General features: G+C 40.3%; 1 protein-coding gene across 12 annotated transcripts in view; it reads left to right on the top strand.

Moving 5' to 3' along the window:
* The window catches only part of DOCK3 (dedicator of cytokinesis 3), a 224,660-nt gene that overhangs the window by 56,945 nt on the left and 147,839 nt on the right, over positions 1–19,876 (top strand). For all 12 annotated transcript variants that reach the window (XM_040590724.1, XM_040590720.1, XM_040590726.1 and 9 more), the window contains exon 6: positions 16,725–16,873. In XM_040590724.1, the coding sequence (XP_040446658.1) occupies positions 16,725–16,873 (149 nt within the window). The remainder of the gene's footprint in view (positions 1–16,724; positions 16,874–19,876) is intronic.

Here is a 19,876-nt window from a genome sequence, read left to right as displayed (position 1 = left end):
GTTTGTGGAAAGTGCTATTACATTTTAAGCACTAGTGAAAACACCTAAATTCCATCGCAGAAGGTGACCCTATTTAAAACAGATGAAAAAGAAATAATCTTATTCCACACTAACAGGAATGCTTTGATATTTGTTTTTTATAGTAATGAGATGCCCTAAGTACAAAAACATGTTTTTGTTCTGATTTTATTGAGATCTTTGTTTAAAATCTGCAGTTTAAACAGCTGCTGGCCACAGGTCCATTGAAAATGTTTGCTCCATGTATGTGACAACACCACTGCAAATATTTCTAAACTGAAATGGTTTGGATTAATTCTTTATCCTGGGAGTTGTACCTGTTTTCTCTTGGCTTTTCATTTGCAGCTCTGCCTCTCATCTTTTAACAGTTTTAATTTTTCAATTGCCAAAAAACCTGAATACTTTACAGAACAAGTCAAAACAGGTATTTGAAAACAGGCTTCATTTGTAAGTTACATTTTACTTGCTGCATTCTACTTTTTTTTCTGTACTCTTTGTTTAGCTACTAAATTGTAATTTCTGTTGTCAGTCCTGCTGTATTACGAGGTGGCTGTCAGCTCAGTGCCAGAGTGTGACAGCTAGCCTGCTTCACACGTTCTTTCACGGGGTGAAGGTGCTGGTCTTTAGCTTGCACTTGACTCATGCATTGTTTCACCAGTATTCTTCCTGAGGCCGTATGTGCATTTCCATTTGGTATTAGCTGTCTGGAAGCATCTTCCCTAAAAAGTATAGGGATACTCTGCACCTAAGCATAGCTAACACCGCCTGCAGGGTTCAGAGACATTGGTATCAGTAGAGTTGCTAAATTAAACAACTTCTGTTTTTACTGGCTTTGTGTCCTTGACCTGGCAGCTGAGACAGATGCTCTAGTCAAACGGTTCTAGTCATTGACACAACTGATACTCTTGGAATCTTTCTCTTTAGGAAAGATATTGTTCATTATGTATAAACATTAAAATCTGAACTTGAACACATAGGAAAAGACAGCTATTTAGTCAGTAGTAACAGTTTTTATGTCTGTGGATCCCATGACCTGCCCTTTATTTCTCCTTCTGTCTCTGCTCCAAAGTAAGAATATCATAGATGGTTTGCATAAATAGGACCTGTGTCACTGGCATTCATTTTTCATTTTTGTAATAGCAGAGGGAGGCATATGATATGACTGAAACACAAATGAGCCTTATTTTTCAAAATGTTAATACATCAGTATGAGTTGGCATAGATTGAAATAGCTTGAAGAACTGTGAAGTATCGTTACTCTCAGTAAGGAGAAAATACTTAGGTATAAGGGAATTCTGGTTTTTGTTTTCTCACAATTTTATACTTACTATCTGGTGTTTGAATAAAAATAATTGCATTATAATGCAGAACAGAAGCATATAATATGAAAAACTGAAGATTTTTGAGTTGGAGCATCAATTTAGGTGATTGGCTTACCTTCCCAAAAAAATCCTGCACTTAAAAGTAAAATGTACATAATTTTGCTTCCTCTTGGTCCTCATTTTAGAAAAAGTAGTGTTATTTTCTGAACTCTTCCAAGCAGTTGTGTTATATAGACAAAATTAAGACTTCCAGGATTTGTGCTAAACATCTGTGTGAAGCAGTAGAAATGGATCAATTCGCTATTTAAATTGCTGGGTATATGGGCTAAAATTTTCTCCTGTAAAGTATTTTCCTCTGCTGGACAGTGGTTTCTGATTTTGGAAGCTTCTTCAGTTAAGGATCAGTATTAGAACTTTCTAATAATTCAGGAAGAGATTCTGGTTTTCCATCTTGTTCTTCCCCCTGCCCCCCCCCCCCCCCCCCCCCCCCCCCCCCCCCCTTTCTTAAAAAAAGGATTAGGAGTAATGTTTCTAATGTGTGTAAAGCAGTTCGGATTTTATCAGTAGTACTGGTTTGGTTGTTCTCCCCTGACAGAAATTTAAATCTTACAAACTTTAGCTCATGTTGGTTTCCAATATATCAGGTAAATCTGATGGATTCATTCCATCCAGGCTATAAAAAAAAATACATTGTATTGCCTACACTGCTTTTAGCTGCACAAGAATAAATGCTACAGGTAAAATGTGAATGTGAACTTTACTTCCTATTGATCGATCTAAACAGCATGATACTTCTAGAGTCAAGATTTTAAGAACAAGTGGGATTTTGGAATTAGTTAATCCAAATTCTTCGTTTCTTATTGTAATTTAAGGAAGCTATACTGAATACTGTGGGAATTACACTAAGTGGTGTTAATGATATTACTAAGTAGTTTTCAGAATAAATATGATGTAATAAAAGCAGAATTTTCATGTTTGCTGAATCTGAAACACATTCTTGTGACCAAATTCATAAACAAAATGACAGATGCTCTTACAGGCTAAGGCACAGGAAACCAATACGCTTTTTTACTCAGAACTGTTCCTCCAAAGTTGAAATTGTCTCTTTGGAGAAATGAAATTTACTGGAACCTGTCTACGGGAAGCATAGCTGAAATATTTTTGCAATTGAACGATATTGAAATGTCTACTTTTTTTAGTTCAGCTGACAAGGATCTAGTTGGAAAACTGTTGGAATTCATTCAGCCATTTTCTTTAGGGATTCACAGAAATGTTGCAGGACAAATGGTGGCATTATGCCCAGGACCATTCATTACAAAATGCACTAATCAAACTGATCTGCAAATAATGGTCTAAGTTCTCTATTTCATGGAATAATAGTGTGTGTTTTGCTTGTGTTTTTTCTCCTTAACATTTTGGGTGCCCTTAAGACAACTTTAAAACCTGGCTGTTGGCAAAACCTAACATGATGAACTTACTGCGTGACCTGCACGAACATCCTGACAAAGAATTGTTAGAGACATTTTAAGATTACATATATTGACCCAGTTCCACAGATCCTGTGACTTCTTTCAGAATTTTTTTTTCTCTTACTGCTATGTTTGTCAGGTCCAAAGTAGTAGTACTACTTCTTCTAGACTCCACATGTGTGAATGAAAATATTAATTGTGTGCTGCGTGATGCTGTATAGGAGAAACTGGAAAAAGGGGGAAAGTAAATAGCATTGAAAGAGACGATGTTTAGCTTAAATGCAATGGAAATGCTTTGGAGAGAAAATTTTTTTCGACTTTAGAATTTGGCACACCAGTGCAAGGCACTGCTAAGGGGAAAATATCTGACAGCACTTGTTAGATACTGTAATCAGTTTGAATTTCTTGATAGGTATTTATCATGTAAGCTGTCATTTAGACAGTGTGGCTATTATTAAATAGTGTGAATGTTATTTAATAATACACCTTCTAATAAAGGTATTATCATGTTTATTCAAAGTGGAAACAAAAGCATTTAACTCTACTTGATAAATGATGTGAAAGATAATATAATTTCTTGGTCATGTAGAAAAATGACCTTAAGGTACACTGATGAGGTGTAGGGGGGTGTTATTGTGTTTGCAAAAGAATATAACATTTAGTCACTGGTAGGAAGCTTTCTTCTGAATGTTGTAAGTTCATTTGCATTTAAATAACGGTAAAAAGCCTACTGAAAGTATGAAATACAGAGGCTTCCACACTTACTCCATACTGCTTCAGATTCTTTCAGAGCAAAATGTTTTCATTTATTACCAGGTAAATACTGCCAGTCACTACTGGATGCAGTGTCTTCCTCAAATCCTGCAGATTTGTATCTCTTTCAGATGGAGGCTATACAGTTTTCCCTTTTCTAGTACATCAGAGGATAAGTGGCTTCTGCTGGCCCTCAAAGGCGCCGATTCCAGCAGGAGGCATTTTGAATGACTGTAACAGAGATGGCAGCAGGGGGCTGAGAGTCATCTTCCTCTTGCAGCCAGATTTACCAATATTCCAAGCTTTGTGGGACCAGAACTTCTGTACAAAAAAGTACACTGCTGTGGGTCAAGATAGTCAGTTCTCCCTCTGGAAGGCCACGTAATTCAGCAAATATATTTTGGGATGTAAAGTACCATTATGACTGTGATTTTTATGTAAACAGGGAACACAGAGTCTACAAGGAAAATGGAGGGTGATGGATGTGAGCAGGGAACACCTGATACCATTTGATTTCAGTTCTGCTTATTAAAGCTCATTCACTGCTGGGACCTCGTGTTTACAAACAAGGAAGGGCATCCTTGGCTTCAGTGACCGTGAGATGGTAGAGCTCAGGATCCTGAGAGGAGGGAGTGGTGCAAAAAGCAGGATCACAACCCTGGCTTTCAAGAGACACTGACCTCTTCAGAGCTCTGCTTAGATAGTCCCATGGGACCAGACCCTGGAAGGAAGAATGATCTGGGAAACTTGGCTGTTTCAAGAATCGTGTTATCCAGGCTCAAGCAAGGATAGTCTGTCCCAGCAAGCAGGAAGCCAGGCCAAGATGCCGGGAGGCTTGTGCGGATGATCAAGGAGCTCCTAGCAAAACTCAAACATGAAAAGGAAGCATACAGAAGGTGGAAGCAGGGGCAGGGAATCTGGGAGGAATATGGAGATACTGTCTAAGCATGCAGAGACCAGTATTAGGAGAGCAAAAACCCACCTGGAGCTGTCAAGAGGCAACAAGAGGGGCTTCTACAAGTATATAAGCAGTAAAAGAAAAAACAGGGAAATGTAGGCCAGCTGCTGAGGCAGGGGTCCTGGAGACACAGGGTATGGACAGGGTAAGGTCTTCACCTCATTCTACAGCAGCCTTCAGAAATCCCAGGTCCCAGAGGCCAGGGGAAAGTCTCAAGCAAGGAGAACTTACCCTTGGTGGAAGAGGATTATGCGTGGGAATACTGAAGCAAATTAATGTGCTTAAGTCCATGGGACTTGATGGGATACGCGCACAAGTGCTGGGGGGCCTGGCAGATGTCCTTGTGAGGCCACTGTCAATCACGAGCGAAAGAGCATGGGAGTTGGGAGAGGTGCCTGAGGATGGGAGGAAAGCAATTATCATTCCTATCTTCATAAAGGGCAAGGAGAAGCCAGCAAATTACAGGCTGGTCAGCCTCACCTCAGTTCCTGGGAGAAAATTGCAATAACTAATCCTGGAAAACATTTCCAGGCTTATGAAGCAAAGAAGGTGACTGAGAGTAGTCAGCATGGATTCACAAAGGGGAAGTCACAGCAACCTTGTGTGAGGAAATGGCTGGTTTGACAGGTGAGGAGGAGCTACCTTGCCTACCTTGACTTCAGAACGCTTTTCAACACTGTCTCCTCATAGAGAAGCTGATAAAATTTGGACTAGATGAGTAGATGGTGAGGTAGATTAAAAACTGGACTGGACAGCCAGGCCCAGAGGGTGGTGATCAGTAAAACAAAGTCTAGTTGGAGGCCAGTACCCAGTGGAGCACCCCAGGGGTCAGTTCTGGGTCCAATCCTGTTCGACAACTTGGTTAATGATGGAGGTGGTAGGATGGACTGTTACTCAGCACGTTTGCTGCTGATATAAAAACTGGGAGGAGTGGCTCGTACACTGCAGAAGAATGAAGCTGGGTTAATTAGCATTGCTAATATACCACCGTGGGTTGGCTTCAGGGTTGGCCGATGTAGATAAGGTGCAGCTGTGGCTGGTTAAGTGGTTGAGAGCCAATGAAGTGAGAGGAGGAAGAAGCAGAGAGAAGAGAGAGAGAGGGCACCCTGGGTGAGGAGAGACGAGGAGAAGGCAGCAGAGGGACTGGCGTGAAGAGCGTGTTGATATGTGATGGTAAAAGACCCTGTTGCAGCTGGCTAGTTTGGAGAGTGCTGTGACAATACACCAGAGGGTTGTGCCTTCATCCAGAGGGACCTGGACAAGCTAGTCAGGGGTGCTCAAACTGCGGCCTGCAGGCTGGATACGCCCCCCCAGGGTCCTCAATCCAGACCCCCGTATTTACAGAACCCCCCTGCCAGGGGTTGCGGGGGGAAACCAGGCAGCCGCAGATGACGTCCTGCCACTTTATCTGTGCGCTGGGGCCCTGTTTAAAAAGTTTGAGGACCCCTGAGCTAGGTGATAGGAACCTCATGAAGTTCAGGAAAAGAAAGTGCAAAGTCCTCCCCTGGGGAGGAGTACCTCCAGGCAGCAGAATATGCTGGAGCCAACCTGCTAGAAAGTAGCTTTGCAGAAATGGCCCTGGGAGTCCTCTTGGACACCACGTTGACCATGAGGCAGCAGAGCACCCTGGAAGCAAAGGAGGCCAGCTGTCCTGGGCTGCATTAGGAAGAATTCAGCAGGTCGAGCTAGGTGATCCTTCCCTTTTATTCAGCACTGTTAAGGCCACAGCTGGAGTACCGTGTCCTTTCTGGGGTCTCCAGTACAAGAGAAAGATGGGACTACTGGAGAGAGTGCAGAAAAGGGGCACTAAGATGGCTGAGAGACTGGAGCATGTCATGTACAAGGAGAGGCTGAGAGAGCCTGGAGAATGGAAGTCTGAGGGGGTTATCGGTAAGGTGTATACGTGCCTGAAGGGAGGGTGTAAAGGAGATAGAGCCAGGCTCTTATTGGTGGTGCCCAGTGACAAGGCACGAGGCAGCAGGCATAAACTGCAATACTGAAGAAGACTCTTGTCTGACCATAAGGAAGCACTTTTACTGGGAGTGTGACTGAGTACTGGAACAGCTTGCCCAGAGGCGTCATGGAGTCTCCCTTTTTGGAGATACTCCAAAGCCATCTGGACTGGTCCTGAAAAATCTGCCCTGGGTGACCCTGCCTGAGCAGGACGGTTGGACCAGATGACCTCCTGAGGTCCCTGCCAGCATCAATCATTCTGTGATGGTTTCTGCTGGCTGCAGGATAACCTAAGGTCTGTGTAGTTGGTGCAGTGAGAGGGTAATGGTCTTTGTCAAAAGCAGCACTTCATCACTTGTGATGGTTCTGTCTTTTGTGGAGGGAATGGTGTTGAATATGACTAGCAACATGCTTGGGCAGGTATTTTTCAGTGTTATCCAATTTGGAGATGTTATTGCAAGTCTCATGCTATTTCTAGTTGTTCTCAAACTCTACAGTCTTGCAATCAGGATAATTTATTCTTTGTGTAAAAAAAGAAAAGGAAAATAGTGTTTTTCAAGCTCAGAGATGGTCTTGAAAATGTAACCTGTGAATACTCAACACAATTCTGTTACACCTCTAGGAGATGTATAAAGACCTTATCAGCTGCAAGAATCGGCTATATGCATGTCAGATTTTTTTTTTCCCCTTTTCATTGCTTAACAGACTTTTCTCCTTCACTCATATTTGTGTTTTAGTTGTGCTGAGATATTTGGGACCACATGCTGGGAAAAAGGAAGCCTCTTGCATGTTCTTAGGCTCTTTCCTTAGTGTCTTATCTTTCAGAAGATTGACTTATTTACCTGGTTTAGTTAGTAATAGTTCTGAAGAAATATGATAAAGCAAAATGTATTGTTGTCTTGTTGTGTCCTTTTAACAGTTACATGGTATAATGAAGCCATTAAAAAGTAAGGGGAGCACCAGGAAAATAAAACCCAAGAAATCATCCTTGATTAAAGAGCAAACCCCCTGTATGCATTATTTTTTTTTTTCCTCAGAAGGGGAAATAAACTTATCTTAAATTGCATGTGCTTACATTTCAAAATGAAAACAAATTAATTACATTTAATATAAAAATTATTTGGAACTGTCTTCAGTAAATGTGATACAGCTTGAAAAGGGGTGGAGTATATTAATACCACTTGTTTTACAGTATTAGAAATGAAGAATGAGGAATTAACTGTTCTGATAAACTTAGAGATTTGTCCCCTTCAATTCCATCTCCTTAAGCTTTGTTAAAAAGTTCTTATGATGATATGAAATGAGGTTAATGTTGCTGTTACTCCTAAAGAACTAAGAACTTCATCTGAATGTCAACAAAATAATGGTAAGCTGCTGTCTCTTCCACAATCTGATTATGTAGGTTTTTCCAGCCCTCAGCTGCCATCAGGGGCGGCCAGGATAGGGGTGGGCTGGAGTCACAGGGTTGCTTTAGGCATTTCTTCAAACAAATTTTTCCTCTTCTCAAGGTGATTGTCCCATAGAGCCTCTCCTTCCTGCCCCCTCTTTTGGAGAAGACTAATCTCCCTTCTTTGCATCCTATTTTTCTGTTAACCAAAAAAGCTAAACAACACTGATTTACACCCAGAGTAACTGTCCCGTTCTGGCCAAGTTGCTTTTCAGACTCTACAAGTAACAAAAGCATATGAATACTAATAGCATGAAGTAGACACCAAAGTAGTGTCAGATTTGTTTCAAATTGTTTTTGTAACTATTAAATGTTGTCATCTGTTACTTGTCCCAAGTTGGTTTATTAGACAACTTGGGTATCCGAAGTTGTAACTAAGGAAAAGATAATAAAGATGTGCATCTTAACTGCTGGTAAGTGTAGTACCTTGTATTTGCAGTTATGTATGTATGTGGTATAACTGATTTTTAAAGTGGAAAAGTTGTTTATAATGGAAATAAAAAAATATTTTCTCTGTAACATACTGCATTGCTATCAATAAAAATAGGTTCTGAATTACATCTTTTAAGTTAGACATGTAAGATCTGTGGGGTGATAGGAACAAATAGGAAAAAACTTTTGTTCTTGAAGAAGGGCAATAGGATAGTACCAACCCTGCATAAACATTTTTCTTCATAATATTCTGTGGAGATCTCTGAACTTGAGATGGGCTGATTTGTTAAATACAGAGCATTGTGAGAACAGGTTTAAATGTTACCCAATGTCCTTCATAGACAGGAATGGAGATCTTAGGAAAGAAAACAGCCCTTTTAAAGAGTAAATAGCTTTGGTAATGTTATGAGGACTTGTCCTCCTCTGTGTTACTACCTTAAATGTTGCTATTGCTGTAATTTCATGCTGATCCTCTGGCATGATGTTATAGCTATGAAAAGCTGTAACAGGGTATTCATTTGGTTTGCAACAGATACAACCTATCACCAGGTTTTTGGACTTGTTGGTAAATAGCTTTGATTTAAGTACACCATTGTGGTTTTGGAGCAGATCAAGTATTTGTCTTTTTCTGTCTATCGCAGAGTATTTTATGTAATCACATTTAAACAAATACAATCTTTTTGTTGAAATGCGCAATCCAAGGAAGTTCTGAAATGATTTTTGAGGCAATCCAATTGTTGCTTTGCTGTACAAAGTTTCTGGTAAAGCACATTAAATGCTCTGAAGCAGAGGAGAAGGTTAGCAGAAGTTCTGCACAAATGGCATTTTTAGTACATTTCAGAGAAGTGGTGGGAATGAGTGGTGAATAGAGTTTGCATATATACTACTACTATGAAGATACCCATATAAAATTAGCTTCTGTAAAATTTAAGGCTTCATATCACAGGTTTCATTCTTTTGAGAATACTTTTTTTTTTTTTCCCCCAACTCAGGGAAAGTCAGAATTCTTGTAGTTTCTGCTTGGATTGTTACGAAGAGTGCAAGGAGCCTCTTCATGAAGTTAGTGATATAAATTCAACATATCTTTTATTGCCTAGCTCAAGGATTTTAGTACTTGGAAGAAGCATATAGACACAGCATATCCAGAAAAGTTACTGTACTAAGTATGGTATATGGTGATTCAGATGTGTCACTTCATCTAATGTAAAGGAAAAGCTTGTAGCAATCTCTCTGTTTATCTTGTAAAAGCTTTGTTTTGTTGGTTTGCTCTGCTTTTGCTTTCTTTATTGATGCACCACCACTCTTTTTGCCTCTTAAGTTTCCCCTTTGTCACGTGTCAGTATTTTAAGCTATTTGACACATTTTCATTGGCAAAAGGCTGAAGAATTTATTTTTCTCATGCTAATTTACTGTTTTAATACATACTGTAAATTGAAATGCCCTCTGTGAATACAAGAGAGAATCAATTTAAAACAGATTTATATTAGAGTAAATAATTTCTGTTCGAAGCTAAATCCTATGACTATTCATAGGAGAGAATAAATACTATTCATGTTAATGCATCCTTACTAGTAAATACTGAACTTCAGGACAGAAGAATGGAAATAAACCAAAACTGAGGTGTCCTCGTTTCTCAGTCTGTTACTTGTTTGAAAGACCAAAGTTGTTCATCGACTGTCTAGTGTTCTGCTGTCCAAGAAGCGTGACCTCAGCCCCAGACTCTTGGGAAAACACCAGGGTGGTACCACAACCTTTTGTAAATGTACGTTGTAGTTGTAATTGGGAGAAGCTGTAATTTACTCCACTTTATTCTTGCTTGATCTTACTTTCCCTTATTTGTTTTCTGTATTTTTTAACTGTTACTAAAGTCCATTTTAATTCAATGCTACAACAGGACTAGATGTCTAGGCGCACATATAGAACAGAAGAATATGTACAGGCATTAACTGTGTTCTCAGATTGCTTTGCTTTACTGTGGGTGCCAGTCTTGATACCTGTGTGCTATCCACGTCTCCCATGCAAGTTTTACTTCAATTCCTTTTGCTTGACACATCCTTGTATTGACCGGTAAGATCTGACCTTTGTTCATCAACAGGCATTTGATGAATACTACCTAATTAGATAGGCAGTGATTAAGGTTGCATGGTGGTACGATTTTGTGGTAATACAGATTTTGAGTAAGATTAAACTATAAATGTTGCACAAATCTATAAATTCCAGCAGAGCTTTACTATAAAATTTGTTTAATTAAAAAATCCAGATAAAAGTGGAAAGGCAGTCATGAGTTTGGTGGTTTCCAGCTTTAGTATTTCCTTTCATGTGATGATGATTCTTGCAGGCTTTAATATCTAATTTAGGTACTGAAATCCATAACAAGGAACCTGGGAAAAGCTACTCACTTGCTTTTATAAGGAAAATAATTTTTTGTGCCCTGTTCCCCTGTTACAGCCTAAGGCAATTCTACAGAAAATGTCTTAAGGGACTGCTCTTGAGGGAAGCAAAATCCTGACTTCTTTACAGTAGCATTAAATGAAGTCATGGTAACAAGGTAACTATAAATAGGTCATGTTCCATAATATACTGGTCTTCTATATATTTTCATATTATGTGGTGGTTATTTAAAGAAGAGTGACAGGCACAAAGCAGGGAGTTTGTGCTATTGCAATGGAGCATGAAACAGCTTGGTGTTCATGTGAGTGCAGGTTTATTTTCTGGGGCTACCTGTTTAAAAACCCCAGCCAGCCGTGTTGGGTGCTGTGCCCAAGCGTTGGCAGTGGGGATGTCTCCATGGGAAGAGCTCAATTCTGGCTGGTTCCACAAGGGACCTGCTACAAGGGCACAGCTGAGCCCATTAGCAAAGCTGGTGACCTCTCTTGGGAGAGCACCTTTAAGAAACAGCAAATAGCCACCCAGGCAGTGAGGATAAGGAGAAAAAAAAAAAAAGTGAGAAACAGCTTCATGAACAGCTGGGCCAGAACATGAGGAGGTGAGGCGGTGGTGGGTCAGGTGGGGAGGGCTGCACTAGAGCAGGTTTGTCCTGAAGCACTGGAGCCCACGGGCAGGACCCTCGCTGGAGCAGGGGAAAAGCACGAGGAGGAAGGAGAAGAGCGAGGAGCTGTAACGGGCTCACCCCCATGCCTGCCCTGCACCACCCCCATTCCCCGGCTGTGGCGGATGGGTGGAGGAGTTGGGAATGAAGGAATGGAGTGGGCCTGGAAAGAGTGTGGGTGAGGACAAGGGATTTTTAGGGTTTTTGGTCTTTGTTTCTCACCACCCAACTCTGTTTAATTGGCAATAAATTAATAGACTGGGTTGGGCTGGAAGGGACCTTAAAGATCACCCAGTCGCAGCCCCCCCCGCCACAGGCAGGGCCCCCTCCCCCCAGCCCCGGTGGCTCCCAGCCCCATCCAGCCTGGCCCTGAGCCCTGCCAGGGTCGGGGCACCCACAGCTGCCCTGGGCAGTGTGTTCCAGCGCCTCCCACCCTCACGGGAAAGGTCTTCCTCACGTCTAACCTGAATCTACCCCCTTTCAGTTTAAAGCCGTTCCCCCTCACCCTGTCGCTACATGCCCTTGCAAAACGTCCCCCCCCAGCTTTCCTGTAGCCCCCCGAGGTACTGCCAGGCTGCTACAAGGCCTCCCTGGAGCCTTCTCTTCTCCAGGCTGAGCAACCCCGACCCCCTCAGCCTGTCTGCACAGCAGAGCTGCCCCAGCCCTCTGAGCACCTTCGTGGTCCTCCTCTGGATTTGCTCCAGCAGGTCCGTGTCCTTCTTACACTGGGAGCCCCAGCGCCGAGCACAGCGCTGCAGGGGGGTCTGGCGAGCAGAGCAGAGGGGGAGGATCCCCTCCCCCACCCTCTGGCCACTCTGCTCTTGGTGCAGCCCAGGGTTGGGTTGGCTCTCTGGGTGCAGGGGCACAGTGCCAGGCCAGGGTGAGCTTCTCGTCAATCAACCCCCCCAAGTCTTTCTCTGAGGGGCTGCTCTCAACCCATTCTCTGCCCAGCCTGTACTTGTGCTTGGGACCGCCCTGGCCCACATGCAGGACCTTGTGCTTGGCCTTGTTGAATTTTATAAAGTTTGCAGAGGCCCATCTCTCCAGCCTGTTCGTGTCCCTCTGGATGATGTCCCTTCATTCCAGCATATCAACCACATGATACAGCTTGGTGTCATCAGAAAACTTGCGGAGGGTACACTCAATCCCAGCATCCATGCTGCTGCCAAAGAAGTTAAGCAGTGCTGACCTCTGAGGAGTGCCACACGCCGCCGGTCTCCACTTGGGCATCCAGCTGTTAACCGCATGCCTCTCTGAGTGTGACCACCCAGCCAATTCCTTATCCACGGAGCGATCCATCCACAAATCCATGTTGTTCCAGTTTAGAGACAAGGATGTCATGCAGTATAGTGTCAAATGCTTTGCACAAGTCCAGGTAGATGATGATATTTGCTCTTCTCTCATCCATCAATGCTGTAACCCCATCATAGAAGGCCACCACTCTTGTCAGGCGTGATTTGCCTTTAGTGAAGCCATGTTGGCTGTCAGCAATCACCTCCTTGTTTTCCATGTGCATCGTTTCCAGGACGAGCTGCTCCATGATCTTGCCAGGCACAGGGGTGAGGCTGACTGGCCTGTGGTTTCCTGGGTCTTCCTTATTTTTGTTTTTAAAGGGAAATTTAAGTAATATCCCCTAAGTGAAGTCTGTTTTACTGGAATGGTAACTGGGAGATGATCTCCCTGTCTTCATCACAACCCACAACTATTTTTATTTTATTCGCCTCACTCTGGCCTGTTGCGGAGGGAGAGCAAGAGAGCAGCTGGGTGGCAGCCTGGCAGCTGGTAAGGGTCAACTCACCACAACACCAGAAACATCTTTTGACTTTTGATATCGGTAAAGCTAACATGGAATCATTAAAAGAAATAACAATTATTGCCAGAGTTACGGTTTTTGATGTGCAGCTATGTGTATGGAGATCATCCAAGAGTTGATAAGCGTGACTTGTTAGTAGTAACATGTCAAAGAAATACAGCAAATCTTTTTCTATCTGGAGATAGTAAAATAAGGTAACAAAGTGCTAGAGGACAGGCTTGTGCTGCTTGTAAGGAAAGAGCCCCCAGTTCTGAAGACTATCCAGATTCATTGTCCCTAACACGCCTTAATTATTACTGTAAAAATTTTGCGTAATACTTGTAAGAAATCATATTCCAGATGCAAAACACTTGCCAAATATGTTCATAAATGTGCACAGCAGACTGTTCTGAATGGACTGATACAAGTTGTTGACTGATAAAGCTTGTTGCTTGGTAGCTCGTGACAAAGCTAGATGAAAAATGAGAAGTTACAGGTTGTATGAAAATTTACTGTAAACCAGAGCGAACACTTATGTACCGGACTGACTATCGTCTTGTTAGTAGCTAAATAAAAGAATGCAAATGTTTCAAGTTTGTTTGTGGTGCTACTCTGACTAAAATTGTTTGAATGGCTTTAGTGTTTAAAATTAGTTTTTCTGGAAATGTGGTGTCCAGGTTCATCTGTTTCAATTTAAGCCATTTTCTTTACATGAGGGGAGGAATCCTGCTCACCTTAGTTTGATGTTGAATTTTGAAGATCTTTTCTTGAAAGAGAGAAGGCAGAGGAAAGTCATTACAATATGTGCATCTCCCTCCCTCTCTCCTAAATGGAGTTTACTAGTCACTAGACTTGTTGTAGTGTGAGGAGGGATGTTATACACTGTTTATTGACGGCTTCAAACTCTTTACTGCCTGTGAGCCTGGCATTGAGCTACCTTCAACTCTGTCCTATCTCTCCTTTCTCTCTCGCAAGTATTTTCCTTCACTTTCACGGATCTTGCTTCTGTGGTTCTGTTCGTAGCTGTTTGCCTAAGATCATATCTACAGCTTCTCTGGCTTTCCACTTTCTGATAACTCTTCCTTCCTTCTTTATAGGGGACCTTGTCTTTTCTGAGAAGTATACCATATGTTTGGCGCTCTCTGTCAATGCTTGCTTATACTGTTTAAAGCAGGTGAAATATTTTTAGAAGAATAAGTCTGAGATCTAAAGCTGAAAGTGGCATATTGTCATGATCTTGGAGCACAAGAAGTGTTTGAAGTTTGAGAGAGGTTTGAGTTTGAGGGTTTCTCTCTTTTTTTGATTGTTATGTAGGACCTAATATGACTAGCTTTTACTAAATTGTATTCTACAATCTCAGTTCTCATTTATTTATATTTGAAGGAAGTACTTCTGATACTTATGTGAAAAATAACTCTGTAAAAATAACTCCAGAACACATAGTGATTTAACAGCATAGTGTTCTGGACCTGAATGCATTGGTAGCCTTGAACCATCATTAAAGCCTGAGGGAGTGGCTCTTTCAGCAGGTTCATTTGGGAATTTTGAATGTGATTATTTTGGAGCTGATTCTTGTAATTGTTTCATTGCCAGCTGTTTTATTGATAGTATATACCTAATTTGCTTATTCGATAGGCCCAAACTCAGTTGTCTTCATCCTGTGTAGGAGAAGTTACAACCTTTTCTTGCTCACATAAATAGCATATAAAATTGGACGTTTCTTATACCTACTGTCTTCTTCAGCTTATACCAGATTTACTTTCAGCCCCTTGTACTGATAAAACTAAAGCACAAATCTTGTACTTTGCCAGCTATACATGATTGTCTTCCTAGAATAAGTATTTTCAGCCCTGAAAATATGTGTCTTTCTGTTGGATCTGGTGTCTGTGTTTAATTTTTTCACGTAGGACCAGAACCGATGTTGATGCATAGTTGAAAGTTTCTGCATCATTTAATCTCGGAACTGTTTGATAAGAACAGCAGATGATTCCATCTGTGCTTAACCTGCTTCAGCAAAGCAGATGTGTAATCGGGTTCAGAGAAATTAACAAATTGCTGATCAAAATGGGTTGTGTTGAAATTGTTTTCCTACAAGACCATTAGATTTGCGTGACTTAGGAAAACAACTCAAGTAGATGGAAATTGTTTTTTTCATCTCATCTAATGTATTTTTGGTAAAACAAGTGAAAACCGTTTTTTTTCACTTGCATTGTGCAATAGGAAACAATAGGAAAGTGTTCTATCATATCTGGTCTTGATAAATGCAGGTATTTTATTTAGAGAGCTTTTATAAAACACTCACAAGCAGCAATGCGATCGAGATGGTGCTAGCTTACGAAGTCTCAGTCTCAGTCCATCTAACCACTGCTTTCCCCAAGCGGTATTCAAACAGTTCAAGCTTTGTATAAAAGTGGGAATGGAGCTTAGTTGTTTAAAAACCAGTGTTCAACTGCAACAGGGGATCCTCACGCGCTGCCCGTTGGTCATTTTACGCAGTATGAGACATGGCTGCATAGGCAAGAGCTGCCTTGATACACACTTCTTAGCTAGCAGATTTTGGAGCAGTTTGGACCCACTTCCTTATCGTAGGGATGCTTCTAGGCGGACCTGGTTGTTAGCCTCAGGCTTCCTTTCTTGTGGGCTTCCCATATAGTTATTTCCTGCAGGGGAAGAAAGTATTTCCACTCCCGTCTGGCTTTTGGGTTGTTTTTTGGGTAGGCTTTTTTTTCAGATTTGAAGAATACTAGCTCTTTTGGAAAAGGCTGTGGTGGTGTTTAATTTTTTTTTTTTTTTCTTTTCCTAATGGTGGTGGTGTGGTGTGTTTTTAATGCCTGTGGTGATTTTCCTCTTTTAAAGTAGTTTTGCAGGTAAATTTTATCATTAATTGCTTTAGTCCCTTTCAGAGTGCAGGTAATATATTCATTTCCATCCCCCCCCCCCCGGGTAAATTTTAGTAATTAGAATATAAAAAATAACTAAAAGTGGATTTCTGTTGTGGTGAATCATTGTTGCTAACTGTTTAGAGTCCTTAAGTTAGCTGCTGACAGACAAACTTCTTCATCTCTCTGTTACTATAAATCTAAAACTTTGAATTTATTATATCATTGGAATAAGTGATCCCTGCTGCACATAATTAATCCTCTTCTCTGTAGTGTTAGGTTCCATTGAAAATGGACCCCTTAGAAGATTGAGCCTAAACCCTTAGAAATAAAATGTTACTCCGTTTAAATAGCATCAGTTAACACTTCTTTTTGATATAAATATTTTAAAGCTTGTACAAACTGGATTAATGTTCCTCTAGGGTAATTAAATGAAAATTTGGTAACTTATTAATATCTCTCTCTCTTTCTTTCTCCTTTTTCTCACACTCCTTCCAAACTTATTAATCTCTCCCCCATCTCTTTCTCTTCTTCCCCCCTTTCTCCTTCTGTTCTACCCCTTCTTTTTTCTTTCTTTTTTCTTTGTTTCTTTTTATTTCCTTTCTTTCTTCTCACTCTCTTCCCCTCTCCTCCCGAAAATGTGCCTTTACAGAAACATAAGGTAGATCTTTTCTACAAGCTGCGGCATGTGATGAATGAACTCATTGACCTACGCAGACAGCTGCTGTCAGGTCACTTGACACAGGATCAGGTGCGGGAGGTCAAGAGACACCTCACAGTGAGGCTGGACTGGGGCAATGAGTAAGTACAGGTACCAGCTGGGTACTGTTTGTTCTAATTATTGTTAAATAGCTCTTACTAAAAAAATACCAACAACTTTTTCCTTCCAGTAGTATTTGTACACAGGTAGAACATTTTGACTATTTGGAAATCAAATACAACTTTTCACAGTGAGTTCATTGCATAGTTCTCTACTATTACTATAAAGTGAGCTGTTTGCTTATTAGTAAGCCTTTTCTAAGGTTGTCTGCACTTCTAGGAGGATTAGGTCACTTACTTTGTATCAATATAGTGAATATTAGGCCTGGGAGAATGTGTTTGTAGATACTAAATCCACTTTTTTTTTCAGTTGAGGAAGTATTTTAATGGTTGGTGCAATATGTAGAGAATCTCACCATCAACAGTGACATTGGAGCCGAGGCTGTATATTTTGACTTTTTATATAATGACATTTCTCAGAGGTTTAGACTCTCCTTGGTCAGTTCCATGGTGAATTTGTGGAGAGGTTTTTTTTAGAGCCAAAGATGACTGCAACTCAGATGGTAATAAATTGCCATTAGGCAAAAACTAGCCCTACACCAGAACTGGTTTTGTTCTTGAGATGTATTGTTTCAGGTAAGTTTTGCATGATGCGTATATGACCTTTCTAAAGGAAGTATCACTCTCCTCAGGCACATAACAACTGCTTTTCAACTAGGAGTAGGATTAGTGCTAATTAACATATGGGGGGCAGGGCGGAATTCTTTTAAGTTGGCAACTAAGGAAGAAAGTAAAACGTTTTTCACTAACATGCCTTTGTTATGACTGTTGCTTAGTCACCCACTTCAGGACCCCATCTGAGAGACATACTTGAACACATTCATGAAGATTTAGCTAGCCCCCGTGCTACATTTCATTTCTCTGTTGAAAGAAAGCTCTGAAGGACACAGACTAATAGATTGCATCAAGTCGTTCTGCAGTGTGGAGTTACAGATATTTTCCATTATCATTCCCAGTAGGGTAAATGGGAATCAAGAGACCGTTTTTAAGCATTATGCCTAGATGTTTTTGCTCAAAGAGTGCATGGATGAAATTAGCGACAGGAAGCTGCAAAAATGTAAGAAAAAAAGGTGAGGAGAGTAGACAGCAATGCAGCAATGGGAAGAATAGGTTGTTCAAGGAGTTGGCTATAGACATCTTTTCTTTTTAACATAAAATCCTTAAGTACGAAGTAAATTAAGACTGTAAGGGTAAATTAATGCATGACAATAATGGAGAAGCATCAATGAAATTGGGAAATATAAATATGTTCGTGATTAAATTCATCTGCTCAGGATGCTTGTTTAGGAAAATTCTTTTTCTGTGTTTCTTACTATATAAGAACAGGTACTGACCTCCCTAGAGAAAAAGGCACATTATATCAGACATACATGCTTAAACAGATAAGGGTATCAATAAAGGAACTGCATTAAAAGGCATATGATTGAAAAGGTATTTAATTAGTAGACTATGCAGTATTTAAATACAAAATGTCTGGGATTTTGGAAGGTCTTTCTGCATCATCACTCTTTTCATAGAATTTTTGGGAGAGTTCTGTCACTTCCTTGTATCTCCCCACTCAGATTTTTATCATGGAACTCATAACCACCTGGTGTTAAAAAATTAATGATTTTCATATGCATATTCACATAGTACTGCCCTTTATCAAAAAATGTAGTAGTGTTCATTGCTTGTTCTGTCATACTTGAGATTTGGAAATAAAATAAATGAAGAATGTTGTTATTAACATGCATTAATGTTAATAGAGAAGCTTAAGTACATGCAATTTGAGCAAGTCTGTAGTTATTCGGTGTAGTACAATCTGATAGGAGATATTCCATGAGTAAGTAGCTTTCAGAAAAAAGGATTCTTGATACATACCTAATACATAGTATGTGTGCTACTTTTATCCTGACCTTGATCATTAATGCATTGTATTACTTAGGAAGGATGATGTGAACATGAAATTCACACTTTCCTGTCACCACCCGTTAAGGGTCTTTTCAGTTTGAACTGGTATCATTTTGCCTTAAATACACTGGCAGTGGTTCTGGTAGTCACCCCTTGTGTTCTCCTAGGAGCTGGTGGAAGTCAAGGGACAGCAACACTCCTTGGATTAGTAGTTACAGATTTTTTTTGTGAAAAAACTCATTTAGTCTGTTTTCAGAACCACTGCCGTGAACATTTTTGCTTATTTTTGTATGCTTAGTCTAAATATTAAGTTTTGCTCTGTAGTTTGGTCTATTAAAAAGGTAGGGATATAATTTATTTTACAGTTATCGCTGCTAACCTTTTGTATTGTTGGTAGTCATTCTTACAATGCAATATTGATTTCCACTTAATGTAGCAATTTAATTTTCTGTTGTTTACACATTCTTTCTCCCCAATACAAAAATATGATCCTGGGTGCATCCTTTTTATGGTGATTTGTTACTTCTTCCAGTTCCCTACAGTTAGCTTTGTTTTCTATGCATACAGTGACTAGTATTGTTGCTATGTAGGGTTTTGTATTTCCCAGTTGCTCAAAAGAGCATGATTTACTATCTTCAGATAAGCATCTTAGTGGTTTGAAACTTTCAGTTTTAAGCATTCTTCTGTGTATTTTTGCACATCTCATATACTGTCCTTCTTCCTGCATATCTTGCTAGGTTTTATATATAATATTATAAATAGGGTTGTTTTTTAAAAGTATTTCACTGGGATACAATTTATTAGAATATTGATCTGTTGAAGTCTGAAATGCTATTGGAAGTGTCCAATGATCTGTAAATAACAATGAAAAAGTTGTAAAGCAGCAAATAGACATTATAAAAATGAAGTCTGCAATTCATCATCTTATTTTAAATCATGTTATAAAGTGAAATCTCTAGTTCTTCATCTAATTTTAAGTCACACTGCAAGTATAATAGAAAATTGATTTTGAAATTTATTTTTTTTTTAATTAATGGGTAAGCTTTTCAACTTCTACTAAAGCTTAAAATGGGAAACAAGAATTAAATTTTCTTA

Source organism: Falco naumanni, chromosome 4, assembly GCF_017639655.2.
Source record: "Falco naumanni isolate bFalNau1 chromosome 4, bFalNau1.pat, whole genome shotgun sequence".
Taxonomy (NCBI): Eukaryota; Metazoa; Chordata; class Aves; order Falconiformes; family Falconidae; genus Falco; species Falco naumanni.
Note: the sequence above shows the minus strand (reverse complement) of the source record. Positions and strands in the feature narration are given on the sequence as shown.